Raw genomic sequence first — 26,856 nt, forward strand, 5'->3', positions numbered from 1 at the left:
TATAGGGAAGAACACGCAACACGCTCAGCACTGACACAAATGACTGATGATTGGCTCTCGCTCATTTTTTAAGTGCCGGAGAGCAATCAAAATGTAAATGACGGCATCATTAAAACAAAAATGTACTGACAGATGTACACTATTGAATATCATGATAGAATATAGCATAAAATGCATCTTCCAATTGCAACATCTGCCCATGCCCACACATATTGTCTCAAAATAAAAATATATTTTGAATACCCTCAAACACCATTTGAAAATAGGCCATGGCATCATCACTGTAAATTCTGAATGATAATTCTGCACGTTTTACCAGTGAAAATGTCCAAACTGCGTCTGCCTGCCAATCATTTGATCTCAATCAGTTTCATGGGAATGTGCATTTCGATCTTCTTTAAGTGTTTGTGAGCCAACTAGAGCAGTTGGTGTTAAACTACAGAGCCCTCCTGTGTGTGTGTTTTGTTTCAGTCGGAGCACATTCAACCTAGTGGTGCACTGTTTTGAGCTTTGGTGGTGTGAGATTTGTTTGGGACTATTCAGCTAACCATCCTAAAATCTCGTGAAATGAGATGGTGTTTTTGATGTAACAGCAACATTATACTATGCTATTATACTTGGTTATGTTATGTGGAATACTAATGAATCATTATGTGATCTTCCAAGACATTGGTTCAGCTTTGATCTAACTTTACTGAATGAGCACCATGCAGCACTACACAGCACTCGGCGCAACTAGCAAACTAATGGTTGCCTACCGCAAAATTTGGTGATGCAGAAACGAGAGACCACGCATGGCCGTTTAATGAAAATCTGGGAATGTTTGGCCAATATTTGGTTTTAGGGAATGTAAAACAGCTAGGAAGGGAGCCTTTTCAAGCGGGATTGAGACTGAGTGAAGCAGCAGCAAATGATGTTGAATGAGAAACTAATGAGCATGGAGAACCTCACAAGTTTGACAAAATGGCCTGGGCCATTATTGTTTTCTGTTTTTACCAATGACCTTCCACTGACCTTGAATAAAGCCTGTGTGTCTGACGAGTCAACAGTATACACGTCGGCTATGACAGTAAAATGAACAACTGGCACCCTTAACATAGAGCTACAGTCACTTTTAGAATGGGTAACTAGCAATAGGCTGCTGCTAAATATTGCAAAAACTAAAAGCATCGTTTTTGGGACATATCACTCGCTCAACCCTAAACCTCTGATCTATTATTGAATAATGTGGCATTTAAGCAAGTTGAGGAGACTGAACTGCTAGGTGTAACCCTAGATAGCAAACTGTGATGGTCAAAACATGTCAACTTAATGGTTGCTAACATGGGGAAGAGGTCAGTCCAAGATAAGGCGCTGTGCTGCTTTCTTGACATCTCAATCAACGAAACAGGTCCTAGAGGCCCTAGTTTTGTCGCACCTGGACTACTACCCAGTTGTGTGGTCATGTGCAAATAAGGACATAGGCATAGTTGTAGTTGGTCCAAAACAGGGCAGCACATATTGCAACTAGATATACATGGAGGGCAAATGTCAATGGCATTCATGTCAATCTCTCCTGGCTCAAGGTTGAGGTGAGATTGACTGCATCACTATTGGTCTTTGTGTGAGGTGTTGAATGTACCGAACTGTCTGTTCAAGCAGTTGGCCCACAGTTCGGACACTCATCGGTACCACACAAGACATGCAACTAGAGGTCTCTTTGCAGTCCCCAGTTCCAGAACAGAGGCTGGGAAATTCACAGTAGTAAATAGAGCCATGACTACGTGGAACTCCGTGCCACCCCAGCTAACTCAAGCTAGTAATAAAACCATATATATATTTTCTTTAGGATAAAAGAACACCTTACGGCATGACCGAGACTGTGAAGAGACACAGACATTTTCATATATTATGTATTGTATTTTGCATTGTATTATGTATTGTATTATGCATTGTATTATGCATTGTATTATATATTGTATATGTATATTATGTATTCTATTTGTTGTGTTTTGTTTCCTGTTTGCGCCCCATTAAGAGTAGCTGCTGCTCCTGGCAGCGGATCCTAATAAATTACTAATATTAAATATACCTTGCTAGCAAAACATTTTAGTGGCCCCCCTCTTTTGTTATGGGGCATAGATCAAATATTGCAGTTTTGAAGCTTATTTGCGGTAATTTTACACATTTTGGCATGGACAGAGAATTTTTTTTGCAATGTATAACAAATGTAATTCATTCTACTAATTTTGCCATGTGGCGGAGAGAAAATGTTGCAGTTTTACAGCTAATTTCCTTCAATTCTACACATTCTGCCATGGGGCGGAGAGATGTGTTTTTATATGATATCTGAGTTAGAGTGACTAACAAAATCAATGGGGGGGCCCCTGGTCGGTAATTCAGCCATGATAACTACAGGTTTAAATAGCTAGCTAGACTAATGTTAACTGACATGGGCTAATTGAGTGACTGTCAGTGACTGACATAACAAGAGAAAAACTGCTGATACACAACCAAATTTAGAAATTGCACCTTGTGTATTCTACTATTTTAACTCTCACAAACTGGCGGGCCACCAGTCTAGATATAGAAGACCGTGATCATTTGCTGGTGTTAAAATGTAGGCTAAATGACACATGCACATGAAGTAATAAAGGAAATGTTTTAAATAGGACAGTGTTCAGTGGCTGTTTACCTTTCTCAGCAGGCAGCAAATCCTCTCAATGTTCCGGAGTCGCTCTCTCTGTTGGAGCCAAACAGGAAACAGTTACATCACCTGCATTAAATATACATATGGAAACACAACAGTTGTTCTGATGAGGTTCAGCAGTCCAAAAATAGGGGTATTTTACAGACCTTAGTGACTAGATAATGTAGTAAGTCCAACTGTCTAGTCACTAAGGCCCGTAGCATACTTGTTACAAGCTGGGGAGAATCAGGAATGTTTCAGGAACGTGTTAGGTATACAGGAGTGTTTTGGGTAGCATGATGCCGCTGGCCTGTGAAGCTGGATTTGCATTGTGTAGGCCCACAGTGAGACATGGATGATGCTGGTTCCTACCTTCCCACTTCTGCTGAGCTATAAGCAGACTCTGCATCTTCCTCTGCCTGTGTCTGTCTGTGTGTGGTGCTGGGGCTTTGTGGAGTCAACCCAGCACTGCCTAAAGCACTTGTCTACCCCCCACATCTTGGCTCAGCGCTCCTCTCTCTGCAGAACTACAGTGCAACCAGAAACTGGCGAGGACATCAAGGGCCATATTTAGAAAAACCAATGCCAGGCGACACCATTTCTTGAATGGCGCATGTGAGCAGCATGGCATATGGCGATTACATAGAAACGTTCCCTATTTTGGGCAGTGCTTGTTCCTATGCCTGTTGTGGATGGATACCTCGCCCTGAGAGTCCCAGTCTCTACATGTGTCTCTATCAGACCAAATTGACTTGGTTGATGTGCAAAATTGTCATACTTGGGATGATGTGTTATCTTGAGGAGAAATGATATATGAATGACACCCAAACAGGCTTATCTTCCTCCGCAGAGTGCTGGTGAAAAGGGGGGTTGAATGTTATTTCCCAAAAGCTACATTAATCAAGACTAAACATACATATTTGATTAGTATTTTGGAGAGAAAAAAACACTACAGAAGAACTTCCTCTGATGGGATGTATAATTCATCATGGAGTTGCCTGTACGCCTCTAAATAATGTAATCTGAGGTAACACTACTGTAGAAAGCCAGTCTAGCGTACATTGGAACTAAGACCATTGCAACGGTTCTACAGGCTCTGTGGGGAAAATGTGCAGTCTGGTGGCTAATCTCCATTTGAGCATCAGCCGTTTTTTTTATCTCTTATCTCAAAATCTGATACGACACATAATCTACACGTCAGTCCTCTTGGAATTGTTCTGGGTTAAGACGGTGGAAAATGTCTTCAATTGCCTCCTTTTACTGTACTGTTTTTCTATTTTAAAAGTGCCAAGTGTATTGAGATGTTTTAAATGCACTTTAAAGTTGGACTTTAAGGAAGTCCCCTTCCACGGAGAGAAATGTGCTATTATATTAAGAGTAGAGGTAGGAAAGAGGATGGGGTTGAGGAGACGTCAAATTGAGCTGCGGGTAGTCTCATATGCATACGTGAAGTCAAATCTGCAGAATACTTTGATGTTCTCCAAGCACATTTTGCATTGCTTCCTCCTCCCCATGTCCTCTCACGACCCACTGCAGTAGTTCAGCATATGAAACCACAACATCTATGAGAAGTTACCGTAAATTAGCCCTATTTTGGGACTGCAGCACCTCATTTGGGCGAACGTGAATTTGCCTCAACACATGTTTTCCTCTCCTCTCCCATCTCGAGGAGTATGAACGAGGCCATGCTAATATATTCCAGTGGTAGCCATGGAGACGCCAGATAACTGCCGAGGTATCAACACTTCTCATTAGCAAGCAATTAGACAGGGCTCGCTTTGAAATGCTACTCAGCGAGAATTTGCTTGACAAGCAAGTGTGCTGGGGTACTGTAAATAAGACGCACAAAAGTCAACTGAGGCTCAGGGTGAGAATAGAGAGGAGAGCTAGAGAGGTCAAGGAGCTGTTGAGAGAAGAAGAGGAGTGTTTGACAGTTGAGAAATCCGTCTCTGGAGTGTGTACCTTCACTGTCTAGAGTACACAGTACACACAGTGCTCTGCCGGAGGAGTGAATGAATATGGGCTAATTACTGGTTCACTTTCTGGAGATGAGCATTTCATATTTTATTAGGATCCCCATTAGCTACAGCCAAAGCTGCAGCTACTTTTCCTGGAGGTCCACACAAAACATGACACAATACAAAAACATGAATAGACAAACAATTCTTCAAGCTCTGTCAAGTTGGTTGCTGATCATTGCTAAACAGACATTTTCATGTCTTGCTATAGATTTCCAAGCCGATTTAAGTCAAAACTGTAAGTAGGAACATTCAATGTCAATATAATATCTCAATATAATACATTTTAAATGATGGCTTTAACACAACAAAATGTGGGAAAAGTCAAGGGGTGTGAATACTTTCTGAAGGCACTGTACACTGACATTCCAACACACACATAGACTACCTACGCTCACACGCACACAAATCACACACATACAAGCATAGACGCCAACCCCCCCCACACACACACACACACAGACACACACAGACACACTTTCACACTCCTCACGTACATAATTACCTCAACTATCTCATACCCCTGCTTGATTGAATACCCTACTACATTATTATCAACTATCCCGACCCCTGCACATTGATGCCCCTAGTCACATAATTACCTCAACTATCTCATACCCTGCACATTGATTCGGACAGTTACCCCTACCTACATGTACATAATTACCTCAACTACCTCATACCCCTGCACTTGATTCGGACAGTTACCCTACCTACATGTATAATTACCCCCTACAACTAATCTCATACCCCCCTGCACATTGATTCAGACAGTTACCCCTACCTACATGTACATAATTCCCTCAACTATGCACATTGATTCATACCCCTAACTACATGTCAAATTCCTCAACTCTCATACCCCTGCACATTGATTCAGACAGTTACCCCTACCTACATGTACATAATTCCCTCAACTACCTCATACCCCTGCACATTGATTCGGACAGTTACCCCTACCTAATTACCTCAACTACCTCATACCCCTGCACATTGATTCGGACAGTTACCCCTACCTACATGTACATAATTACCTCAACTACCTCATACCCCTGCACATTGATTCGGACAGTTACCCCTACCTACATGTACATAATTCCCTCAACTACCTCATACCCCTGCACATTGATTCGGACAGTTACCCCTACCTACATGTACATAATTCCTCAACTACCTCATACCCCTGCACATTGATTCGGACAGTTACCCCTACACATGTTACCCCTACCTACATGTACATAATTCCCTCAACTACCTCATACCCCTGCACATTGATTCGGACAGTTACCCCTACCTACATGTACATAATTCCCTCAACTACCTCATACCCCTGCACATTGATTCGGACAGTTACCCCTACCTACATGTACATAATTCCCTCAACTACCTCATACCCCTGCACATTGATTCGGTTCCGGTACTCCTTGTATATCGTCTCGTTATTGTTATTTTAATGTGTTACTATTTCCTTCTTTTTATTGCACATTTTTCTTAATTTTTAACTGTTTTGTTGGGAAAGGGCCTGCAAAGTAAGCATTTTCTGGTACAGTTTACGCCTGTGGAATTCGATGCATGTGACAAATAACATGTGATTTGATTTGGAACATGTACTCATAATAACGGCCACACTGCAGTCATCCATTTTTGTTACAGCTGCTTACTGTTACAATTGCAAGTCCGGATCCTAATCTCTCAGAACCAGTTGTTCTGTAAACACTAACCAGAATCTTACAACATTAGGAACTACCCGTGTCCTTGGCTCTCCCGTTTGACGTCAATAATGTGACGATCCAGTAGTGGAGGCTGATGTACTGTCAGTATAGTGCAGGTGGTTCTCCAAGCTAGCTTTATATTATGACTTACCTTGACTGAGATCTCAGGACTTGTGTCGGCTCCCAGAGCTAACACCTAGAGTTTACCCAGTGAGCCGTCATTCCAGGTTTGATATCTGGCCGATTACATGGGCCTACTGTAAAGCTTTCAACATTTTCTTGTAACAACAACAACAATGTTTTTAGACAGGACCCAGTATTATGCCAATCCACCCTTCACCCTTTGGAGTCACACTGACATATAACCTATAGTACTAATTTACTAGAGATCTAATTCAAACGTAACCTATAGGTTACACATGAGTAGTACGCAATTCCATGATCAGTCTTGGGAAATAAAATCAGAACATAAGTAATACTCCTCTCTCTGCGTGATAATGCAACTATGGTAACTGCTTCCCCTTCCTTGCATTAATTTATTCACCGTCTGATTTTTAATGCAAGACTTAGATGATATTATTTGCTTCAGGCTAATCCCTGGCTGATAGAACGTGATTTCAGAGTCGGAGAAGCAACAGATGCCATCAGCATCACAAAGCAGGGCCCCATCACAAGAAGGGCCCTGAGCGCTGTGGGGAATAAAGTATTAAAGCATAATGTATTCTCATCAGGCTCTGCACTGGTGTGTCATCTGAGAGTCTCAGAAGAGATAGGCAGATAGGCACTGGCCTCCTCAAAGTAAACAACATTGGCAGTGCTGAAATACATCTGGGCCTGAATGTACGTCCCCACAGACCCAGAGGACTTATACACTACACACAAGGGCTCGCACACACACACAGACACACACACGTCCACCTCCTTCTCGAACACAAACTCTCTAGGAATAAACCTACTTTTTTTCAGCCCACTGTTCTCTGTGTTGGCACTCCTCCCTGTGATAATAGGCCCTGTCTTTATGTATGTGCCTGAAGCCCCAGAATCAGAGACTCACAGCTGTGTGTGTATGTTTGTGTGTGAGGTTTGATTCTATATGTGTGTGTGTGTGTGTTTGACTCTGTGTGTGTGTTTGTGTGTCTGTGGATCCCTACTATGGTTGCGCTAGGTCTAGTGTGAGCCCTGACTCCCAGAAATCCCCCTGGGGGAAGGGCAGATGACAGTCAGCCACTAATTAGCCTGCTGCCTGGGTGTGAGGTTGATGTAGCATGCACCCCAAAAATCTGAGGGGGCACAAAGTATGTAAGAATGGCTGGTGGTGGAGAATTGTGCATTTTTCAAACACCTGAAACAGCTTGTTCCTGTCATCTAGAGCCATAATCATTAGGCTTTAATTCTATGTAAAAAAAATGTATCTAATAAATAAATAAACTATATATTTTTCTCTGCATCTCTACTAAAATCTGGGTAAAAGATTGAGAGGAATGGGAGTCTTATTCAGTACATTTAGTTATTGCTTGCTTTTCAAAATTCTACCAACCTTGGCAGCAGGCATGCTAGCTATGACAGCTACTCTAACTTGATTCATAGCCTGAAATGGCTTCTTGGTGGCTAGTTATGAGGTTGGGAGATTGGGAATCTACAGTATCTGGGCTAGCTAAAGCCAACTTCATAAAATCGCTAGATGGCAAGTAGTTTTAAAGAGAAACAATTATCTTTAAAAACACACCTGAGGGGGCACATGCCCCTGTGCTCCCTATGGGAATGACACTGCTGGTGGCAGAGGTGGCAAGGGTGGCAGGGGAGCAGGGTGGTGCCCAGGGCCATCAATCTCCAATCAGGACTCATGAGGTGGTCGAGGGAGGTAGGAGAGGGAGGGAGAAATGGTGTGGAAGAAGAGAGATGGAGGGAGAGAAAAAGGGAAGGTGGTATCCATGTCACAGTGGAAGGAAAGAGCATGGAGGCCATGGGGAGTGAGAGACTATGAAGTTGTGCAATGGATTTGACTAAATACATTTTTATGTCAAAGTATTTAAAGGTTGAGTAAGTCATATCAGAAGCTAGCAGTTTCACTTCTTACCAACAACAGCTGCAAATCCCAATAAAACTACACCACGTTTTGAAGTTCACTTTCATTGCTTGAATAAAAACACAATGAACTAATCTAGCAAATACGTTTTGTGGTCAGAGTGCAGTACTTATTTAGTTCCAAAGCACAAATGTTTGCTAGCAAGTCTTTTAAACTGGCTTGAGCCAGAGCCTGTCTGGGCAAGTCCAAGGGGTTGCCTAGCAACGTGTGCCTCAGTGGGAGGCAACTTCTGCATAGCCTGACAAATTTTCATTTGGGAATCTGTTTTGACCGAACAGCTAGTGCGACAGCTAAAATGGCTTTGAAAAAAAATCTGCACAGTGATAAACGACACAATTTCTTTAAGTGGCAAAGACTGAACACTCTGGCTTTTTCTTTCTCTCTCTCTCTCTCTCTCTCTCTCTCTCTGAGATCACAAGTATTAGCATCAAGTTAAGTATCCTGGTGCTGTTCATAATTACATGCAAAGCAAATGCTACAAAAAATAAGTGTCGCTGTACTTTGAGATCATTTTCAAAGCTACAATGACTTTGAAAAAAGTAACTCATACATTTGCATTTGAAACTGCTCAGCAATCCTGTTCCTCGAATACGCTGTCTCTCCATCCACCTTTTCTCTCTAGTTATCCCAAAGGACACACAGCTGTCAACATTCAAGTGCTGCGGCAGTACAGTCAAAGTCACCTCTAAACTGTGTTGTCCCAGGGACATCATACCTAAACTGCTCAAGTCATTCTCCTCTATTAAGGAGCCAGAGGGAATAATAACCCAGAAACCCCAGAGGGGATTCATGGAGCGGAACCTGTCCTTTATCAACCTCAGTGTCCCATCTCTTCTCTGATGAAGGGGATATAATTTATACAGAGCGTGCACCTGAAATTGCACTACATGGTACGTGGGCCCAGGTCAAAAGTATTGCACGATATTTCAGACACAGCCAGGGTGTTGTGGCCTTTAAACCTGTGATGTGAGGTGCCTGTCAGCCACTCAGTCCCAGTCCAGAGGAGGAGGAGTTGAACAGCATGCAGCCATCTGGTTCCTGTTGTATTAATGCAGAGCTGCAGATGACTGAGGGAGATCTTCTGGAGCAGCAGGGTGGCACTACACCTGGCCGCTGCCCCTGGTGCCGATTACACACCTCTTCCAAGCCCCCCCCCCCCCCCCCACACACACACACACACACAAAGACACGCACGCAAGCATCAGGCATGCAGACACACACGCACGCATACACTAACACACGCACCACATATTTGCCCAAAACAATCAGCAGACGCCCTCACATGCTCTAAACACGCTGGTTACACATGCATATTCCAGATACCACACTCATGACACATCATACACTAATTCACCACGAGCACATCCTACAGTCACCACACTTTCCACACGCTCACATATTCCAGACATATTCCAGACACGTTCGCCAAAATAAACTCACTACTGGAGTGAGAGAGCATGTTTGACAGTAGTACATGAGTAACATGTAAGTGTACTAGCACAGCAGAGAAACACACGTACCGCATGGAGTGGATTGCCCTGGTCGATGGGGACCTTAAAGTCTGCCTGCAGTTCATCAAAGGCTGTTATCTGAGAAAGAGTGAGAGAGAGAGAGTGACAAAGCGAGGAAAAAGTACAATGTTCTCTGCCTGCATCAGTGTTAATCACTCACAGTGGCTGTGTCAGTGGCTGTAGCTGTGTCAGTGGTTCTATAGGCTGTCTGGGAGCTAGCACAGCGATTACAACACTGCATGACAAACAGGATCAATCAGACAGACAGAGCTGCATTAGGAATAGGACTAGAAGCAGTGCTAGTAATTGCATAGGGGGGTATCGTCTTTTATAGAGACAGCTGACATTGCATGTCTATTCCCTGTGGCCATTCAGTGGCACAGCAGAGGCAGAGAGTGGATGTGTTTGCATGTATGTAAGTCCTTAGGGTCATGTGTGTGTGTGTGTGTGTGTGTGTGTGTATTTTATTAATTTGTTCACACACACACACACACACACACACACAGCCAGCCATATTTCCCTGTGGTGTGATTCTGGCGGCTGGCTGGCGGGCTCTCTGTGTTGATGCTCCCTTAATTCATCACGGGCCAATGGCAAACAACATGGATGGACTGTTTGTAAACACCTGGGGCAGTGGGGTGTGATGAGGAGATGGAATGTTCAGCAAATACATGCTATATATTCCTGCTTATCATCCTCACCATATGAGGTGACATCTTGTATGCACACAGCAGACATGCCATCTTTGGGTGGTTTCAATAGAAGTCTTTGATTTCAATGTTGCCTAAACTGACACAGTGACACCTCCTGCTCACCAGGTGAAAACATACACTACCGTTCAAAAGTTTGGGGTCACTTAGAAATGTCCTTGTTTTTTAAATACAATTTTTTTTAAATTGTCCATTAAAATAACGTGAAATTGATCAGAAAAACAGTGTAGACATGGTTAATGTTGTAAATGACTATTGTAGCTGGAAACAGCTGATTTTTATTGGAATATCTACATAGGCGTACAGAGGCCTATTATCAGCAGCCATCACTCCTGTGTTCCAATAGCACGTTGTGTTAACTAATCCAAGTTTATCATTTTAAAAGGCTAATTGATCATTAGAAAAACATTTTGCAATTATGTTAGCACAGCTGAAAACGGTTGTTCTGATTATTCTTAATAATTGACCAGCTATGGTTAATTATTCAGGAGTATTTTAAAACGCCTGAAATGGGTTCATTTTGTCATCATTGGGTGCAGGACTTCTCTATGACTGGAAAGGCAATCATGGACTGACAGGTCTGGTCTGCTCAGTCACAGTCATTGCAGGATGACGCCCCAAATCAACTCACTAAACTGAATACCCATAAAATGTCTGATGCGCCCAGTGCAACCGCTTGGAAGCTTCAGAAATGGTTCCTCGGTGAGTGGAGACTGCCCATTTGGGGATTGCTGCTCTTTTTGATGAGGCTGCAGGCAGCAGAGCTACATGAAGGGAATGGACTTTATACTGTGTGTTTTATTTATTTTATTACATTTCCTGAAGCTTTCGATCAATACTTTTTTTTTAATGGCATTGGTTCCATTTCTGGGACTGGACGTTTCTGCTTCGTCATGGTTGACTGGCCTTAAAACATGCTCACATCTGTATAGGCCTACAGTATATCTCCAAAGACCAGCATGGCAAGTAACATTTTTGTTTTCCCCCCCTGGCTCAGAATAATAAAATTCCTATCTTCTCTTGCCAGGAAAATACAATTTCATTTATACAAGGCAATATAACATACAGTGAGAAACAATGTAACTTCATGTAATTGATGTCACATTGATGGATGAACAACCTATGAGGAATTAATGAATGTGTGGGACTACGTGCAAAACCAACCACAAAGGCTGTGTTTACACAGGCAGCCCCAAATCTTTTTTCCACTAATTGGTCTTTTGACCAATCACATCAGACATTTTTCAGAGCTCACCTGATTAGTCAAGACTAGTTTGTGAAAAAAATGTCAGATTTGGGCTTCCTTTATAAGGGCAGCCCTACTGAACTAAACCCAAGCAGACTCTTATAGAGCCACTTAGGTTACTCACAGCCTCAAAGATGAAGAGAAATGTTCTTGTACTGCACATAGATTGAAATTTGAAGCAAGATGTCCTTTCCAAATAATAGCATGCTCTGAGGATCATTAGACCTGTGAAGGATCATTAGACCTGTGAATGTCCTGTACTTGCCTAAGGAACCAGCACGAGGCACACATTAAAGCAGCAGGACAGAAACCAAGTATACAAATGACTCCTTCATAGTTTCCTCCTACGATTATGGTAATCTAACCATCCACTAAAACCGTCAGAAAAACCAAAACAACAATAGCGGGAATTTTATGGCCACAATGAAAGTGAATGATGTTAACTTAACATATGCCCTCTTAGCCAATGGACATTCTCTACACATCGTATGGGCACAGGGGTTTTCCCATAAGTCATTGGATCCAGAGGAGCAGTTCACATGGTGATAATGACACTCATAATACATTAGGGGCTTTGCTACGTGGAGGGAAATCACTCAACCATTTTCTGTCGGCGAGTGTGGAGCTGAGCGGAGTGCAAGAGAACACAGTTCATTGGGTATGTTAATTAGAATTCCCCCTAATCTGTTACAAGCAGTCCCAGGAGTGATGGTGTAACCGGGATTACATGATTTATTACTGATCATTCAATCTGGACAGAGGCTAGATAGCTAACCAGCGAGGTGTGATTTTCCTTCCACAGACTGAATGACTTTTAAGGGTATTGAATGAGATTATCTTGTTATTGATCAACCTTGAACATGTGTTAAGCTAGATAGAGTCGAGGGTTTCAGCTTAGTCAATGAACTTGACGACTGAACGTCAGCTTGTCTTTGTCACTACCATAAAAAAATACATTTCACTGCTATAGATAGAACATTTCAGAGTCCCCCGAAGCCCAGAATGGGGAGTGCTGTGCGGTCTGGACATGTAGAGAAGCATCATCACTGAGACTGAAATGATGATTTCTTGGACATGGAAGCTCAACAAATCATATCCATCAGTCAACGCAGTGTCTGATAAGGTTCTCATCAGTCAGCCTCAGTGCAGTACAGTACATGCCCTGTGAGAGATGAGACCGCCTGTTAACAGGCAGTGATTAATGACAAGACATGTCCTGATATTCTAAACGTGTCAGGGGAGTAAAGAGGAGGATACGTAGGTCATGCTACACCTGACAGGTCCACTGAAAAATATGCAGAACTGTAATAAACCTGTCAAGTAGAGGGATGCAATATTTGGCAGGACAATTAGATGAAAGATAATGAATAAAGTTCCACTGGGCACAGACATCAGTTCAACATAGTTTTGATTTACATTTGGTTGAGTTGTCAACTAACTGTGAATTCAATGTGAAATCAATATCAAATGTCACCAAGTCATTGGATTTAGGTTAAAAGCTGGGTGAAGAAAATACATTGATTACTGATTACTTTTTGCAAATCCAATGAGCTTTTCTATGTTTTACATTTACATTTTACATTTAAGTCATTTAGCAGACGCTCTTATCCAGAGCGACTTACAAATTGGTGCATTCACCTTATGACCTCCAGTGGAACAAGTGCATCTAAATCTTTTCAGGGGATTACTTTATCCTATTTATTCCTTAAAGAGGTTTTCAGGTGTCTCCGGAATTGACTCCGCTGTCCTGGCGTCGTGAGGGAGTTTGTTCCACCATTGGGGGCCAGAGCAGCGAACAGTTTTGACTGGGCTGAGCGGGAACTGTACTTCCTCAGTGGTAGGGATGAACGCAGTGCCCTTGTTTGGGTGTAGGGCCTGATCAGAGCCTGGAGGTACTGAGGTGCCGTTCCCCTCACAGCTCCGTAGGCAAGCACCATGTGTTGATTATGTTGATTCATATGTTGATTCAATGTCATCAGATGTATATTTTTGGTTGAAATGACTTGGTTTCTTTGCTGTTGATTTAACCAGTTTTTGCCCAGTGGGATGGATATTTACTGTAGAATGTATGGGTACATTTCACTGTCAGAGTGTATGGGATCATGTATTACAATTACCCAGATGATGTCTGGATGACAGGCATGCTGTAATGTGAAAAAGGGCTGGTAATTAAAACCCATTTATTTGACTATGCATGTGACATCACGCCATGTAGCCTGCATAACATACTATTCTGATTTGTCTGTAGCTTATGCCTGTGTTTGTGAATTGAAATTGCCACCCTGCCATCAGAAGCATTGTGTTTCCCATAAGTCTCAGTTGGTTGGAACATGGTGCTTTACAAGACCACAGTTGGGCCAGATATATTGAATGTACTGTATGTATGAGCTGTTAGTTGTTTTGGATAACAGAGTGTGTGAGTTTGTGTCTGTGTCTGTGTGTGTGTCTGTGTCTGTGTGTGTGTGTCTGTGTGTAATGACCACTTTACAGTATATTACAGTAATATAAACAGAATGAAAATATCCATGTTGATAATTCTGCTCTTGGCATAAGCTGTATGTTCTTAAGTAGCAGGTAGACTAGATAAGATCTGTCCACTGCTTTGAACACCATATGGGCCTGACACATGCCATGCATCCAGTAATTGCCTGGGCTCAGAGGTAAACCTGAAGCTCTCCTTCAGTTTCAGGTCTATTGCTATGCAAAGGTACGCCGGTCGATGGGGGCCAATGACTGTGTGGACCGAAATCTGTCTTTATATAAAGTTCCGCAGGAGGGCGCAAGGGCTTTCAGAGTAAATAATTATATTATCCAAATATTGTAATACGTTCTTATTGGCATTTCTGTGTTGCAGGGTCTCTCGGCTGGTTTGAACAAAGACAATAACACACAGATAAAACTGTGTGCGGGGGAGAATTCGTCTCAGTGTGTCCAGCGTCTCTAACATCGATTACAGAGGTGCATGATGACTGAGTCAAGTGAATTGTAAAACCCTTTGATGAAACCATAGCTAAAAAATCTGCAAAAACAAAATAAAACTGATATGACAATTTAGTCGATTAAGTGGAAATGAGTGGTGTTTTAGGCTAAACGTCTGAGATACAGGTTCGCACGTGTCAATTTGGGGATGTATTGCATTTGCCTACCCATTAGAGCGCGTGGCATCAGAAAATGGGGATCTTAATACAATTATAATTCAAGTTAAAGGTTGGGCATTGAAACAGCACCTTTGCATACATCGAATAATGTATTAATTATCTTGCGCAAAAGGCCAAGGGGTTGTGAGCAGGTATAAATACGCTGGGCTATTACGCACCATTATGGAATATTGTCCATAGCCAAAATCATTCATAATCATATTCAAATGTATTTTCACATCTTAAAAAACGTATAACAACAACTAAAACAAGTAATAAATCACCCACTTACATGCCATATCGCAAAGAAGATCAGGGAAGCACAGAGGACCAGTGACAGCATATAGCAAAAGGCAGCGAAAGTGAACATAATTGAATAACACGAAAAGAGGACTCAGATGAATCACATTAAAAAAACGAAATGATTAAAGTGCCATGGCAAACCGAGGTGATAACGACTCCATCCATCACTTTGCTTTTAATGTTTGCAACAAATTGTTGCAGAACGTCTCCAACGAAACGCGCATCCAAGGTCTCACTTTGAAGTCGAAACGTTTTGCGGCGCAATTTCTTAATTAGAAATTAGACCAGTGGCCTAGACTTGATGAAAACGACAGACATTTCAATGCAGAGATTACACAACAAGAATATAAATAATATAAATCCAAGCGATGTCTTGAAATGGATATCAAGAGATCCAAATTATACTCAAAAACATCCCGGATAGGAAGAATGCTTTGGACAGGCAAATTACTAAAGATAATCTGGTTGGCTACAATGTGGCGGTATTAAAATAGGAGCCCCGCAACACTCCTGGCACTCGTAATAAACGGTGTCTTCAAACCACAGTTAACCTATAGCTCCACGATTCTGAAGGCGCAGTCTTGCGCCCCAACAGGTGGATTTAAAGGGCCAGTGTTCAGGCAGTAGTGTTTATCTAATTTATCTTCCCATTTCCCATTCAAAAGCATATGCGTTTTAGGATTTTGAAGTTTTAGCAAATATAAATTACTGTAATCTATTGTTTTCAAGCAAGTGAAGAGTCGACAGATTATCTCAAAAAATAAAACACATTCAACATTTAGGCTACATAGATAGGGCTTAAAAATCTAAGTACAGCTAAGTAAAAAGATGCCACAGATTATTTACATTTTGAGTGTGGCTCCGAGAAATGTATTGGGATAGCAATACGAATTGCAATTTACTCTGCCAAAGCCTTTGACATATGTATCTAGACTAGGGCACACCAGGGCACCATTATGAGACAGTCAAGTTTATGTCTTGACTAGGTAGTAGCCAGGCAAATGCTTAGTAAATGATCTGTTGGCGCCATCTAGTGACTATGGTTACATAGTATAGCCTACTTGTCTGAAAATACAAAAAAACATGACACTGATAAATTGTTGTGACAGATAATGACACCATAATCAGAGTCGCCTCTGGCGGTTTAAAATGTTTTAAAAACTTAGGAACTCAGTCGGGGACTCAATTTACTGTTGAGAGTTAGTAAATTAGAATACACAAGGTGCAATTTCTAAATTTGGTAGTGCATCAGCGGTTTTCCACTTGTTATTTCAGTCACTGACAGTCACTCAATTAACCCAGGTCACCTAACATTTGTAGCCCATGTCAGCTAACAACCATATCTCGTTTCTGACCATAATGATGACAAAAAAGCAAATGATGCTGTTTTTAAATAGTAGCCTACAAGAAAAGGTCTACATTTGTAAACAGCACTTGGTCAACAGTACTATTGGATGGCTGGCTAGACTACCTTACTTTACAACATGTGTTTTTAGCTGACATGGGCTAATTGAGTGACTGTCAGTGACTGACATAATAAGTAGAGAACTGCTGATGCACTACCAAATTTCGAAATTTGCCTTCATAAAACCTTTACAATGCCTATATAGATCCTTCACAAATGATCTATAAGCAAATTCATACTAAAATGTGTTGTTATGACAAGTCATGCATCTGACACTTTGTCAATGTGGTATAGGCCTGACCCTTCCATGCTTTGCACAAGTAACCCTCCCATCATCTCTGGGGTTAGAGCTCTGGTACCAGACCCTAGCCAGACAGGTCTGACCTTATACATTGGTTTAGGCCCGGGTCGGGGCTGTTTTTCATCAATAACTAGGGTACGAACAAGGCTTGGGTTTCACTACTGTAAATTGAACACACTTTGAAGATGAGCCATTTGCACTATTTGCTTCCACGTTGTTAAATATAAGACAGGATAATTTTTTAAAAGAAAATAATAATGTTTCTTGAACCTCCCCCCCCCCCTTTAATAAAATGGGGTTTTGTAAATTATGTAATTAGATTGACGCACTGAAAAGTCAACCAATCAGATTTGAAAAACAAATAGAGACTTGCCAAAGTGCCAAAATTATGTGTGTTCCTCGTGTATCCTCTGTGACTTCAAGCAAGATTTTAACCCACTTAACACCAACATTTCTCCATGCTCTCACCATCATTGTAAAGCCCTAATTTCTCAAGATTATTATTCATTTCATGTGATTAGTGATTCATATTAAGGTACAAAACAACAATTTATTCCCTTATCCCTTATTAACTATTCCTTTAAAAGAAACATTGAATAGTCAAATCATAGTGTAACGTGGGTGAGCTGGTTCTACTCTTCACACATCAACACTCGTTACCCATACTGTAGATAGACAGACTATTTTTATATTTATTTAAGATGAAATAGTAAACACTGTAAAGCTTACCGAATGCTTGTAAAACTGCACATATATTACGAAGAAGTTATATGATGTTTTTGTTGGTTTTGGTATTCGGGCACGTTTGTTTTCGGCTGTTTGAGCACACATTTTCTTCTTAAAGCAAGTCAAAGTTCGTAGCCGAAGTCTACGCCTCTGTCGGTGACTGGTCAAAAACACTAGTAGTAGGAGTGGGAACACGAAGTGTTTGTTGTCATTCAATGAGAGATTAGTTTTCATGCAAATGTTTTCACTTGAGAAATACTGCACCAAACATCGTAGTTAGATTTAAAATTGTGACTAAGTCTTCCTTGGCAAAAACGTTGAGAATTAATGATAGATTTATTGATTTATTTGAGGTTAATTCTGACTATTTTGAGGAAGTGTTTCTGACAATGTTGTTGCTACAGTGGCTCAAGAGCGACAAACAGCAATATTGACGGTCTTTAGGGAGTATGCAAGCACAGATGTTTGTTTCGCCTAGCGTGTTCTGCTAGAAGCAAACCAACCCGATATCTGTCGATGAGCCCTTGAGCAAGGCACTTAACTCTAATTGCTCCTGTAAGTCGTTCTGGATAAGAGCATCTGCTAAATGACTCAAATGAAATGTAATAGTAGATATTTTATTTGACCTCTTGAGATGGGGAAACATGTTTTTATTAAGTTGAACATTTGCTCTTTATGACAGAATGTTACAATTGGGAGAAATAACACGTTTTCTTCTCTCACGAAGTTACACTCCTCAAAAGGCACCTAATTAGTGGAACGACCCACCCCTCTCAGAGAAGTTTGTCATTCTCTCCTAGCAACAGCTTGGGTCGTTCTATAGGCTACAAACGTGTCATACAGGCCTATTGTTGCCAACAACCTTTTTGGGCGAGACGCATTAAACTTAATCTAGATAACATGAATGCCCGCTGCAAAACACGGTCAATGTAAAATAGCTATCAGGATACGCTTCCTTGAAATATAAAGTAATAAACTCGTACAAAAGGTGGTTCCCATTCAGCATGTGTTCCTTTGGCGCGTTGGACAAGCTCGGACACATGGAGAGATAAATTACAGACCGCACATTCAGCACATAGAGCCCAACCTAACAGAGTAAGTGATCGTCTCTAGACTATTGTATACACTGTATGAACATAAACAAAGTTGTTAAAAGGGATTCAATGTACAGGGATAAAGGGTTACGTTACAAACAACAATCTATAGTCTAGAGGTTAAAGTTTTGTAACCTACCAATCACATTATTTTGTGTGCTTTCTCTTTTTCTACACGGTTTGTTTGTAGGGTAGCTAAGATACAGAACAGGCACAGTGACCTTTGCAAGCTAAATCCAAGTCCAGCGCGTTGAGAGGATCTAAGAACACCAGACTGTAGGCAATAGCATTCCTTTATAATTTCACTTCATTCATTGACATACCAAGATACGTCATTGGCAGAGTTCATGTAAGATGAACACAAAAGACTAACTGAGAAAATGTTTACTCACACCACTCCCATGTCTCTGGAACTGGCTTGACACAATGGCATTCTGACAGGTCTGTCTGTCTCATCATTAGCTATGTCACAATGTCAGAGCAGAGGAAGCTGCAGCAACCAGTAATCCTGCAGTGCTTCTAGAAGGTAGCTCAGCCTACCTCTCTCCTTATCGGCAATATAATATATATATATATATATATATATATATATTTTTAAACCAATTTCATGATGCCTCATCTTTATGGCACGTTACCCTTAACTTAAGACAGCTAATCAAGCTATTGATTGTTAGTTGATGATTAACAGATTAGCTCTGTCAGGTGTGTAAGTGCTGGGCTGGAATAAAAGCCTGCACACCAAGTAGCTGTCCAGCACACGGATTGGTGACTGGGTACTGTACTTCTCCAGGTGTGACCTTGACTGGAGCTCTGGTCTGCGGTGGCTGCCTGCACCTCGCTACAGTGATGCTCCACTCCCTCACATCAAATTGATCAAGTTCCCTGAAGAGACCAGACTGCTCAGGTCCTTCCCACGTGAGTCACTGGGCTTAGATCATGTCTACAAATGATTGATTGATTGTTTGTTTGACAATACCCCCCCCCATTTAATTTACCAATATATAAGAGGCCATGATTTCACAATGTACAAAACATTAAGAACTCTTTCTCTTTCCATTACATAGACTGACCAGGTGAATTGAGGTGAAAGCTAAGATCCCTTATTGATGTCACTTGTTAAATCCACTTCAATCAGTGTAAATGAAGGGGAGGAGACAGGTTAAAGAAGGATTTAAAGCCTTGAGACAATTGAGACATGGATTGTGTATGTGTGCCTTTCAGAGGGTGATTGGGCAAGACAAAACATGTAAGTGCCTTTGAACGTGGTATGGTAGTAGTTTCCAGGGGCACTGGTATTTCGCAGTTGGGCATTTCACGCTCATCAGTTTCCCGTGGGTATCAAGAATGGTCCACCACCCAAAGGACATCCAGCCAACTTGACACAACTGTGGGAAGCATTGGAGTCAACATGGGCCAGCATCCATGTGGAATGCTCCCTGTGGAATTCTGTAAAGTGAGTGTGGAAGAGGTGAAAAAACTGTTGTCTATCAACAATGACAAGCCATCAGGGTCTGACAACTTGGATGGAAAGTTACTGAGGATAATAGTGGACGATATTGCCACTCACATTTGCCATATCTTTAATCTCGGCCTACTAGAAAGTGTGTAACCTCATTCTTGGAGGAAAGCAAAAGTTATTCCGCTACCTAAGAATAGTAAAGCTCCCTTTACTGGTTCAAATAGCCGACCAATCAGCCTGTTACCAACACTTAGTAAACTTTTGGAAAAAAATGTTTTTGTCCAGATACAATGCTATTTTTACAGACTTTCAGCACACTTATAGGGAAGGACATTCAACAAGCACGGCACTTACACAAATGACTGATGATTGGCTGAGAGAAATTGATGATAAAACAATTGTGGGAGCTGTTTTGTTAGACTTAAGAGCGGCTTTTGGCATTATCGATCATAGTCTGCTAATATAAAACTTGTGTTATGGCTTTACACCCCCTTCTATATTGTGGATAAAGAGTTACCTATCTAACAGAACACAGAAGGTGTTCTTTAATGGAAGCCTCTCCAATACAATCCAGGTAGAATCAGGAATTCCCCAGGGCAGCTGTCTAGGCCCCTTACTATTTTCAATCTTTACTAATGACATGCCACTGGCCTTGAGTAAAGCCAGTGTGTCATGTATGCGGATGAGTCAACACTATTCACGTCAGCTACTACAGCGAGTGAAATCACTGCAGGACTTAACAAAGGGCAGTTAGTTTCAGAGTGAGTGGAAAGGAATCAGTTAGTCCAAAAAAAAAAAAAAAAAAGCATTGTATTTGGGACAAATCATTCACTAAACCCTAAACCTCAACTAAATACTGTAATGAATAATGTGGAAATTGAGCAAGTTGAGATGACTAAACTGCTTGGAGTAACCCTGGATTGTAAACGGTCATGGTCAACACATGTTGATACAACAGTAGCTGAGATGGGGAGAAGTCTATCCATAATAAAGCGCTGCTCTGCATTTTTAACAACACTATCAAAAAGGCAGGTCCTACAGGCTCTAGTTTTGTCACGCCTGGACTACATTTGTGTGGTCAGGTGCCACAAAGGGACCTTGGAAATTTACAATTGGCTCAGAACAGGGCAGCACAGCTGGGCCTTAAATGTACACAGAAAGCTAATGTTAATAATATGCAGTAAATCTCTCATGGTTCAAAATGGATGAGCGATAGACTTCATCCCTACTTGTTTTTGTAAGAAGCGTTGACATGCTGAATGCACCGAGTTGTCTGTTTAAACTACTACCACACAGCTTGGACACCCATGCATACCCCACAAGACATGAGGTGCTCCCGAGTGCTGCAGCGGTCTAAGGCACTACATCTCAGTGCTAGAGGCATCATTACAGACCCTGGTTCGATTCCAGGCTGTATCCAGCCATGATTGTCCCATAGGGCGGCTCACAATTGGCCCGGGTTTGGCCGAGGTAGGCCGTCATTGTAATTAAGAATTTGTTCTTTACTGAGTTGCCTTGTTAAATAAAAATAAAATGCCAACAAAAGTCTCTTCACAACCCCCAAGTCCAGAACAGACTATGGGAGGGGCATAGTACAACATAGAGCCATGGCTACATGGAACACTTCCACATCAGGTAACTGATGCAAGCAGTAGAATCAGATTTAAAAAATATAAAAATACACCTTCTAGAACAGCGGGGACTGTGAAGAGACACACACAGGCACAGACGTACATGATAAGACACGCACTCTACACGGATGTACACATGGATTTTGTATTGTAGATATGTAATAGTAGAGTAGTGGCCTGAGGGAACACACTTAATGTGTTGTGTTAAGAAATGTAATATTTTAACTTGTATATAACTGCCTTAATGTTGCTGGACCCCAGGAAGAGGCAGCAGCTAATGGGGATCCTTAATAAATACAAAATACAAACACCTTGTAGAGTCCATGCCCTGACAAATCGAGGCTGTTCTGAGGGCAAAAAGGGGTTCTTAATGTTTTGTACACTGTGTATAAAGTGCCAATAATCTGACAAACAGTACCTCGTCAGTAACCCCTATTGAATGTACAGTACTACATCATAAATAGAACTGTATGACGTCATTCTTTATTCGATCACTAACGCTGATGTTTTGCATACTATTTATCAAACCTCTATTTACGTCTATTACTCTCTTTATTTATTTCTGTAGAGGCCAACATGGTGTCCCAGACTGAGTGGACGTTTTATCCCAACTTTGGTCAGCCCAGAACCTTCCATGTTGGCAAACGCTGTTTGCTGGAGGGAGGTCACCAGTATAGGACCATACGGTGTTCTTCAGAGAGAACTCTGGAGGTCACCATCGGGAGGAAAAAACAAGGTATGTACTGCAAATATTCAGTAGCAGTGAAAACGCACACGTTTTGCAGAATGTTCAAAGTATTCTTTCAACAAAATTATCCGATGAAGGCTATTGTGTTAAAGTTGATAAGTAGTTTAGGATTATCTGCGTTTATGGTTAGGCTTTCTGATGGTACATTGGAATGCATGACTTAGGCTAATAGAAGAATACATTCTAGATTGGCTATGCTCTTGTAACGGCTGTTTGAAGAAGGTGAGGACCAAAGCGCAGCGTGGTACGTGTTCATGTTTGTTTATTGACACTGAACACTAAATACAAAAATAACAAAAGGGAATAAACAAAACAGTCCTGAAAGGTGAAAAACACTAAACAGAAATCAACTACCCACAAAACCCATGTGGGAAAAAGCTACCTAAGTATGGTTCTCAATCAGAGACAACGATAGACAGCTGCCTCTGATTGAGAACCACACCCGGCCAAAACAACAAAGAAAAACAAAACATAGAAACTGAACATAGAATGCCCACCCTAGTCACACCCTGGCCTAACCAAAATAGAGAATAAAAGCCTCTCTATGGCCGGGGCGTGACAGCTCTGTGTAATTTCTCCTGGACAGACTAAGTAAACATACAATTACACACAATTTTATTTCTGGGTTAAACAAGGTTATGCTCAGTGTTAGATGTATTATAATCTCAGTTAACCCAGACCTAAAATCTTGCATTATTTGGTCAGATGCTCGATTATGTTTACGTAGTCTGTAGACAAGAGAATATTTTTTTATTTAACCTTTATTTAACCAGGTAGGCAAGTTGAGAACAAGTTATAATATATGTATCATAATGTAGCCGCTTGTTCCTCCATTCCAGCCAGGTTTACCTGCCATTCTGCACCTGGTTCTAGACCCTATCTAACACCTGAGTACAGTCCTGACTTTCACAAGTTTGGATCAACATTACCAACAACACATTTTGGGTAAGGATTTTGTTTTCCTTCAGTTGTGTTGATGGTATATTTGATTGAAATAGGATACAGTAGGCTACGGTGCTGTAGATATACTGTAGCTCTGTCTTGTTTTCATACATGAATTTCTACAGATGGCTGAAAGATGGTGCTATTGGTCTTTATATTGCCCAGTTTCAAGGGACAAACAGCCAAGTGTACAACAATTTAGCACACAGGGAGCATCCCAATAATCTCTCCTTTCACCTGAAGTGTACACTTGTTCACTACTTCCAACCAATCTAAAGGCAGTAGATTGCTGGAGTCATAGGACAGTGGGAGCTTCCACCATATTTCCTTTCAAATCAGTGAAGGGGAGTGGACAAATGCATCATTTGGAAGGAAAGAGAGTTAATTGAGACATAACCACAGTTTCACATTTGTGAAAAGATGGGTATCAGCATGCTCAGTGACGTGTGATGGTGGTTTCATACTCACAGTGGAATTGTCCTCTGTAGGTCACTGACCTTCAGTGCAGATACATTCGTTCCTCTTCAGCCACCTCCAAAAAAGACATGGTGAGACATATAACCAATTAAGATAGTTAAGTTTAAACTTGTGCATTTCTGGAGACCTGGGGAAGAAGAATTGTATTTAACAAGTGATATTATTTATGCAAATGTACATGATTGATGCAAGGTTTAGATGAAGAGGCATTCCAGATGTATAGTATGTTTTGCCATTTATTTGTGGCTGGTGTGTGTGATGTCTTTCTGCAGTATTCCATATGTAGCGAGGAAGAGGATGGAGGACAGGGAGGCAGACATACTGGAAGTGAAGAAGCTGAGTAAATGGAGGCCTGCCCCAGTCATATTCAAAACTGTGCTGGACAACTGACATGTCAAAATGTTTTTTGGATGAATGAGGAGAAATGGATAACGATTCCAAACTGTATATTATGATCATTCGGCATGATTACAGCCACATGGTTTTGATTCTACTGTTGTTTGATAAGGAAGTTTGGTGGGAGGGGGGGGATCAATGATGTAATAAAGTGTGACTAATTGTCATGACATCATTTGGAGCTTTTGCCATCACTATTCACTTTTGAACAATTGGGTTGTGCAATTTGCTGAGGGGAGATAAGCAACAATAAGCCAAGCAGGGAAAAAAAGTTCCCAGGTGGCCTGACTTTGCTGAGTTCCAAAAGCAGTTAGGTCAGCAACAGTTGATAACCTGACCTCTGTTTTGCCTTATAGTCTGGCAGAGGTGCATCGCATAGATTTCCTTAATTCCCAGGGGAAGATAAGTGGTGGGCTCAATCCCTCATTCAGCAAAACAACACTGCTGATCCCGTTCAGGATAGACAGGGACAACTAGGACTGCCACTATTAGCTGCTTAGTCACTTCAGCATGCCTCAAGGTTAGGGAGGGGGTGTGTACAGGTTTTTAATAATGGTCCCATGTATCTGCATTCATGACATGTCGGATCAAGGAAACTCTGAATTTTTACGACATTGTAGAAAGATGATAGGCGGTAGGCCGTTCAGAGTTTTCCAATTGGAAAGTATCAGAATCAACCAATAGAAAACTACACGCAAATAACTTATTTCGGAGGTTCCGACGTGATGAATGCAGCATCTGTGTTAAGGTACGTTTTCATTTGCGGAGGCTTTCCAGCCCGACAAGCAAAGGGTAGAGCAGGAATCGTATAGCTCAGTGGGTTTGCCTGGGCATGTTCAGTACAAAAACGTTTTTGAATGTTTCCTTTAAGTGTACTTTTTTGAGATTACTAATGTTATTGTCCCACTACAATTTTTTAATTTTTTTAAATTGAAATACTGTAGAATTCTATTCATTCCTATGGAGGACTGCTCCTACTGGGGAGTGCCAATACAGCCAACCGGTGCCTTCAAAGCCTCTCAATGGCCAATAAATAACATCAGCAATCCAGAGTTTATATACATCGTTGTTACCCACTTCTCTCTACGTATGTGACACTAGCCACAATAGTGGAATTTGTGTTTCGTCTGCAAAATCTAAGTCCCTCATTGAAAGTGATGCAAACGGATACAAATAGTGGATTCATGCCATATTTGGACTAGATAATACTAAACAAGGTTGGAATGTTATGACATATTTGTTGACACGATGGGTTCACAATCCATAGGTAAGGCTGTTCAGTGCATATAAGTATGCCCCAATGCAATTATGCAGTCTAATACATCCACAATGGGATTTCAACAGTTTGTTTCTCTCTGTTGTCAAACTAATTAATTATTGTATTTAATTTAAAATTAGGCAACAACATTCCAACCTTTAGCATTATCTAGTCCAAATATGTCATGATTCCACTATTGGTAACCATTGCATCCTTTTCAGCGAGGGACTTTAATTTTGAAAGTGAACCGCAAATTCCACACATTATAGCCCTGCACGGGCATTAATTTTAAGTCCGAGCCCTAGCCATGCCGTTCAGGCCCTAGCCTACCCCAGGCCCGATTTGCTTCTGCCAAATGTAAGGGCCGAGCTTGGGCTCCATTAGTTGCTGCTCTCTGTCTGTCACTCACTCCCTGCACGCGTTTACATTTTTACATTTGAGTAATTTATCAGACCCTCTTATCCAGAGCGAGTTTATACATTTTCATACTGGTCCCCTGTGGGAATCAAAGCCACAACCCTGGCATTGCAAGTGCCATGCTCTACCAAGTGAGCCACACAGGACTAGCAAAACCATTGCCTCATAGCGGCTCTGATCAATTTAGTGATACCCGAGCCCTGCCTGTACCCTAGTTATTGATGAAAAAACAGGCCCTACGTGGCCCTAACCCGATGTACCGTATAATGTTGGGGCCGTCAGGCTCGGGTCAGGTAGCAGAGCTCTAAATCAAATAAAATATATTGGTCACATACACATATTTAGCAGATGTTATTGCGGGTGTTAGCGAAATGCTTGTGTTCCTAGCTCCAACTGTGCAGTAGTATCTAACAATTCACATCACTACACAAATCTAAAAGTAAAAGAATGGAATTAAGAAATATATAAATATTAGGACAAGCAATGTTGGAGTGGCATTGACTAAATACAGTAGAATGGAATACAGTATATACATTTGAGATCAGTAAAGCAGAATGTGAACATTATTAAAGTGACTACTGTTTCATTATTAAAGTGTCCAGTGATTCTAT

The 26,856-nt window shown here is 41.4% G+C and overlaps 2 protein-coding genes across 3 annotated transcripts in view; one reads left to right on the forward strand and one right to left on the reverse strand.

Annotated features, from left to right (window-relative positions):
• Nucleotides 1–15,900, reverse strand: part of cnih3 (cornichon family AMPA receptor auxiliary protein 3) — a 44,362-nt gene extending 28,462 nt beyond the window's left edge. For both annotated transcript variants that reach the window (XM_029631471.2, XM_029631470.2), the window contains exons 1-3: nucleotides 15,381–15,900; nucleotides 10,005–10,073; nucleotides 2,675–2,722 (exon numbers count right to left, since the gene is read on the reverse strand). In XM_029631471.2, the coding sequence (XP_029487331.1) occupies nucleotides 2,675–2,722; nucleotides 10,005–10,073; nucleotides 15,381–15,458 (195 nt within the window). In that variant the 5' untranslated portion in view covers nucleotides 15,459–15,900. The remainder of the gene's footprint in view (nucleotides 1–2,674; nucleotides 2,723–10,004; nucleotides 10,074–15,380) is intronic.
• A 2,823-nt stretch (nucleotides 15,901–18,723) lies between these two features.
• Nucleotides 18,724–24,745, forward strand: LOC115107812 (spermatogenesis-associated serine-rich protein 1). Its single transcript, XM_029631472.2, has 7 exons — nucleotides 18,724–18,746; nucleotides 18,793–18,918; nucleotides 19,708–19,832; nucleotides 22,576–22,743; nucleotides 23,595–23,700; nucleotides 24,186–24,245; nucleotides 24,447–24,745. The coding sequence occupies exons 1-7, from the start codon at nucleotides 18,724–18,726 to the stop codon at nucleotides 24,562–24,564; spliced, it is 726 nt and encodes a 241-aa protein (XP_029487332.2). The 3' UTR covers nucleotides 24,565–24,745.
• Nucleotides 24,746–26,856: the final 2,111 nt, after the last annotated feature.

Source organism: Oncorhynchus nerka, linkage group LG24 (genome assembly GCF_034236695.1).
Source record: "Oncorhynchus nerka isolate Pitt River linkage group LG24, Oner_Uvic_2.0, whole genome shotgun sequence".
Classification (NCBI taxonomy): Eukaryota; Metazoa; Chordata; class Actinopteri; order Salmoniformes; family Salmonidae; genus Oncorhynchus; species Oncorhynchus nerka.

Coding starts and splice junctions, on each gene's coding strand:
- LOC115107812 (XM_029631472.2), top strand. CDS start 18,724: ATGAATGCCCGCTGCAAAACACG. Junction 18,919..19,707: donor ATAGAGCCCAACCTAACAGA/GTAAGTGATCGT, acceptor GTACTTCTCCAG/GTGTGACCTTGACTGGAGCT. Junction 19,833..22,575: donor ACTGCTCAGGTCCTTCCCAC/GTGAGTCACTGG, acceptor TTATTTCTGTAG/AGGCCAACATGGTGTCCCAG.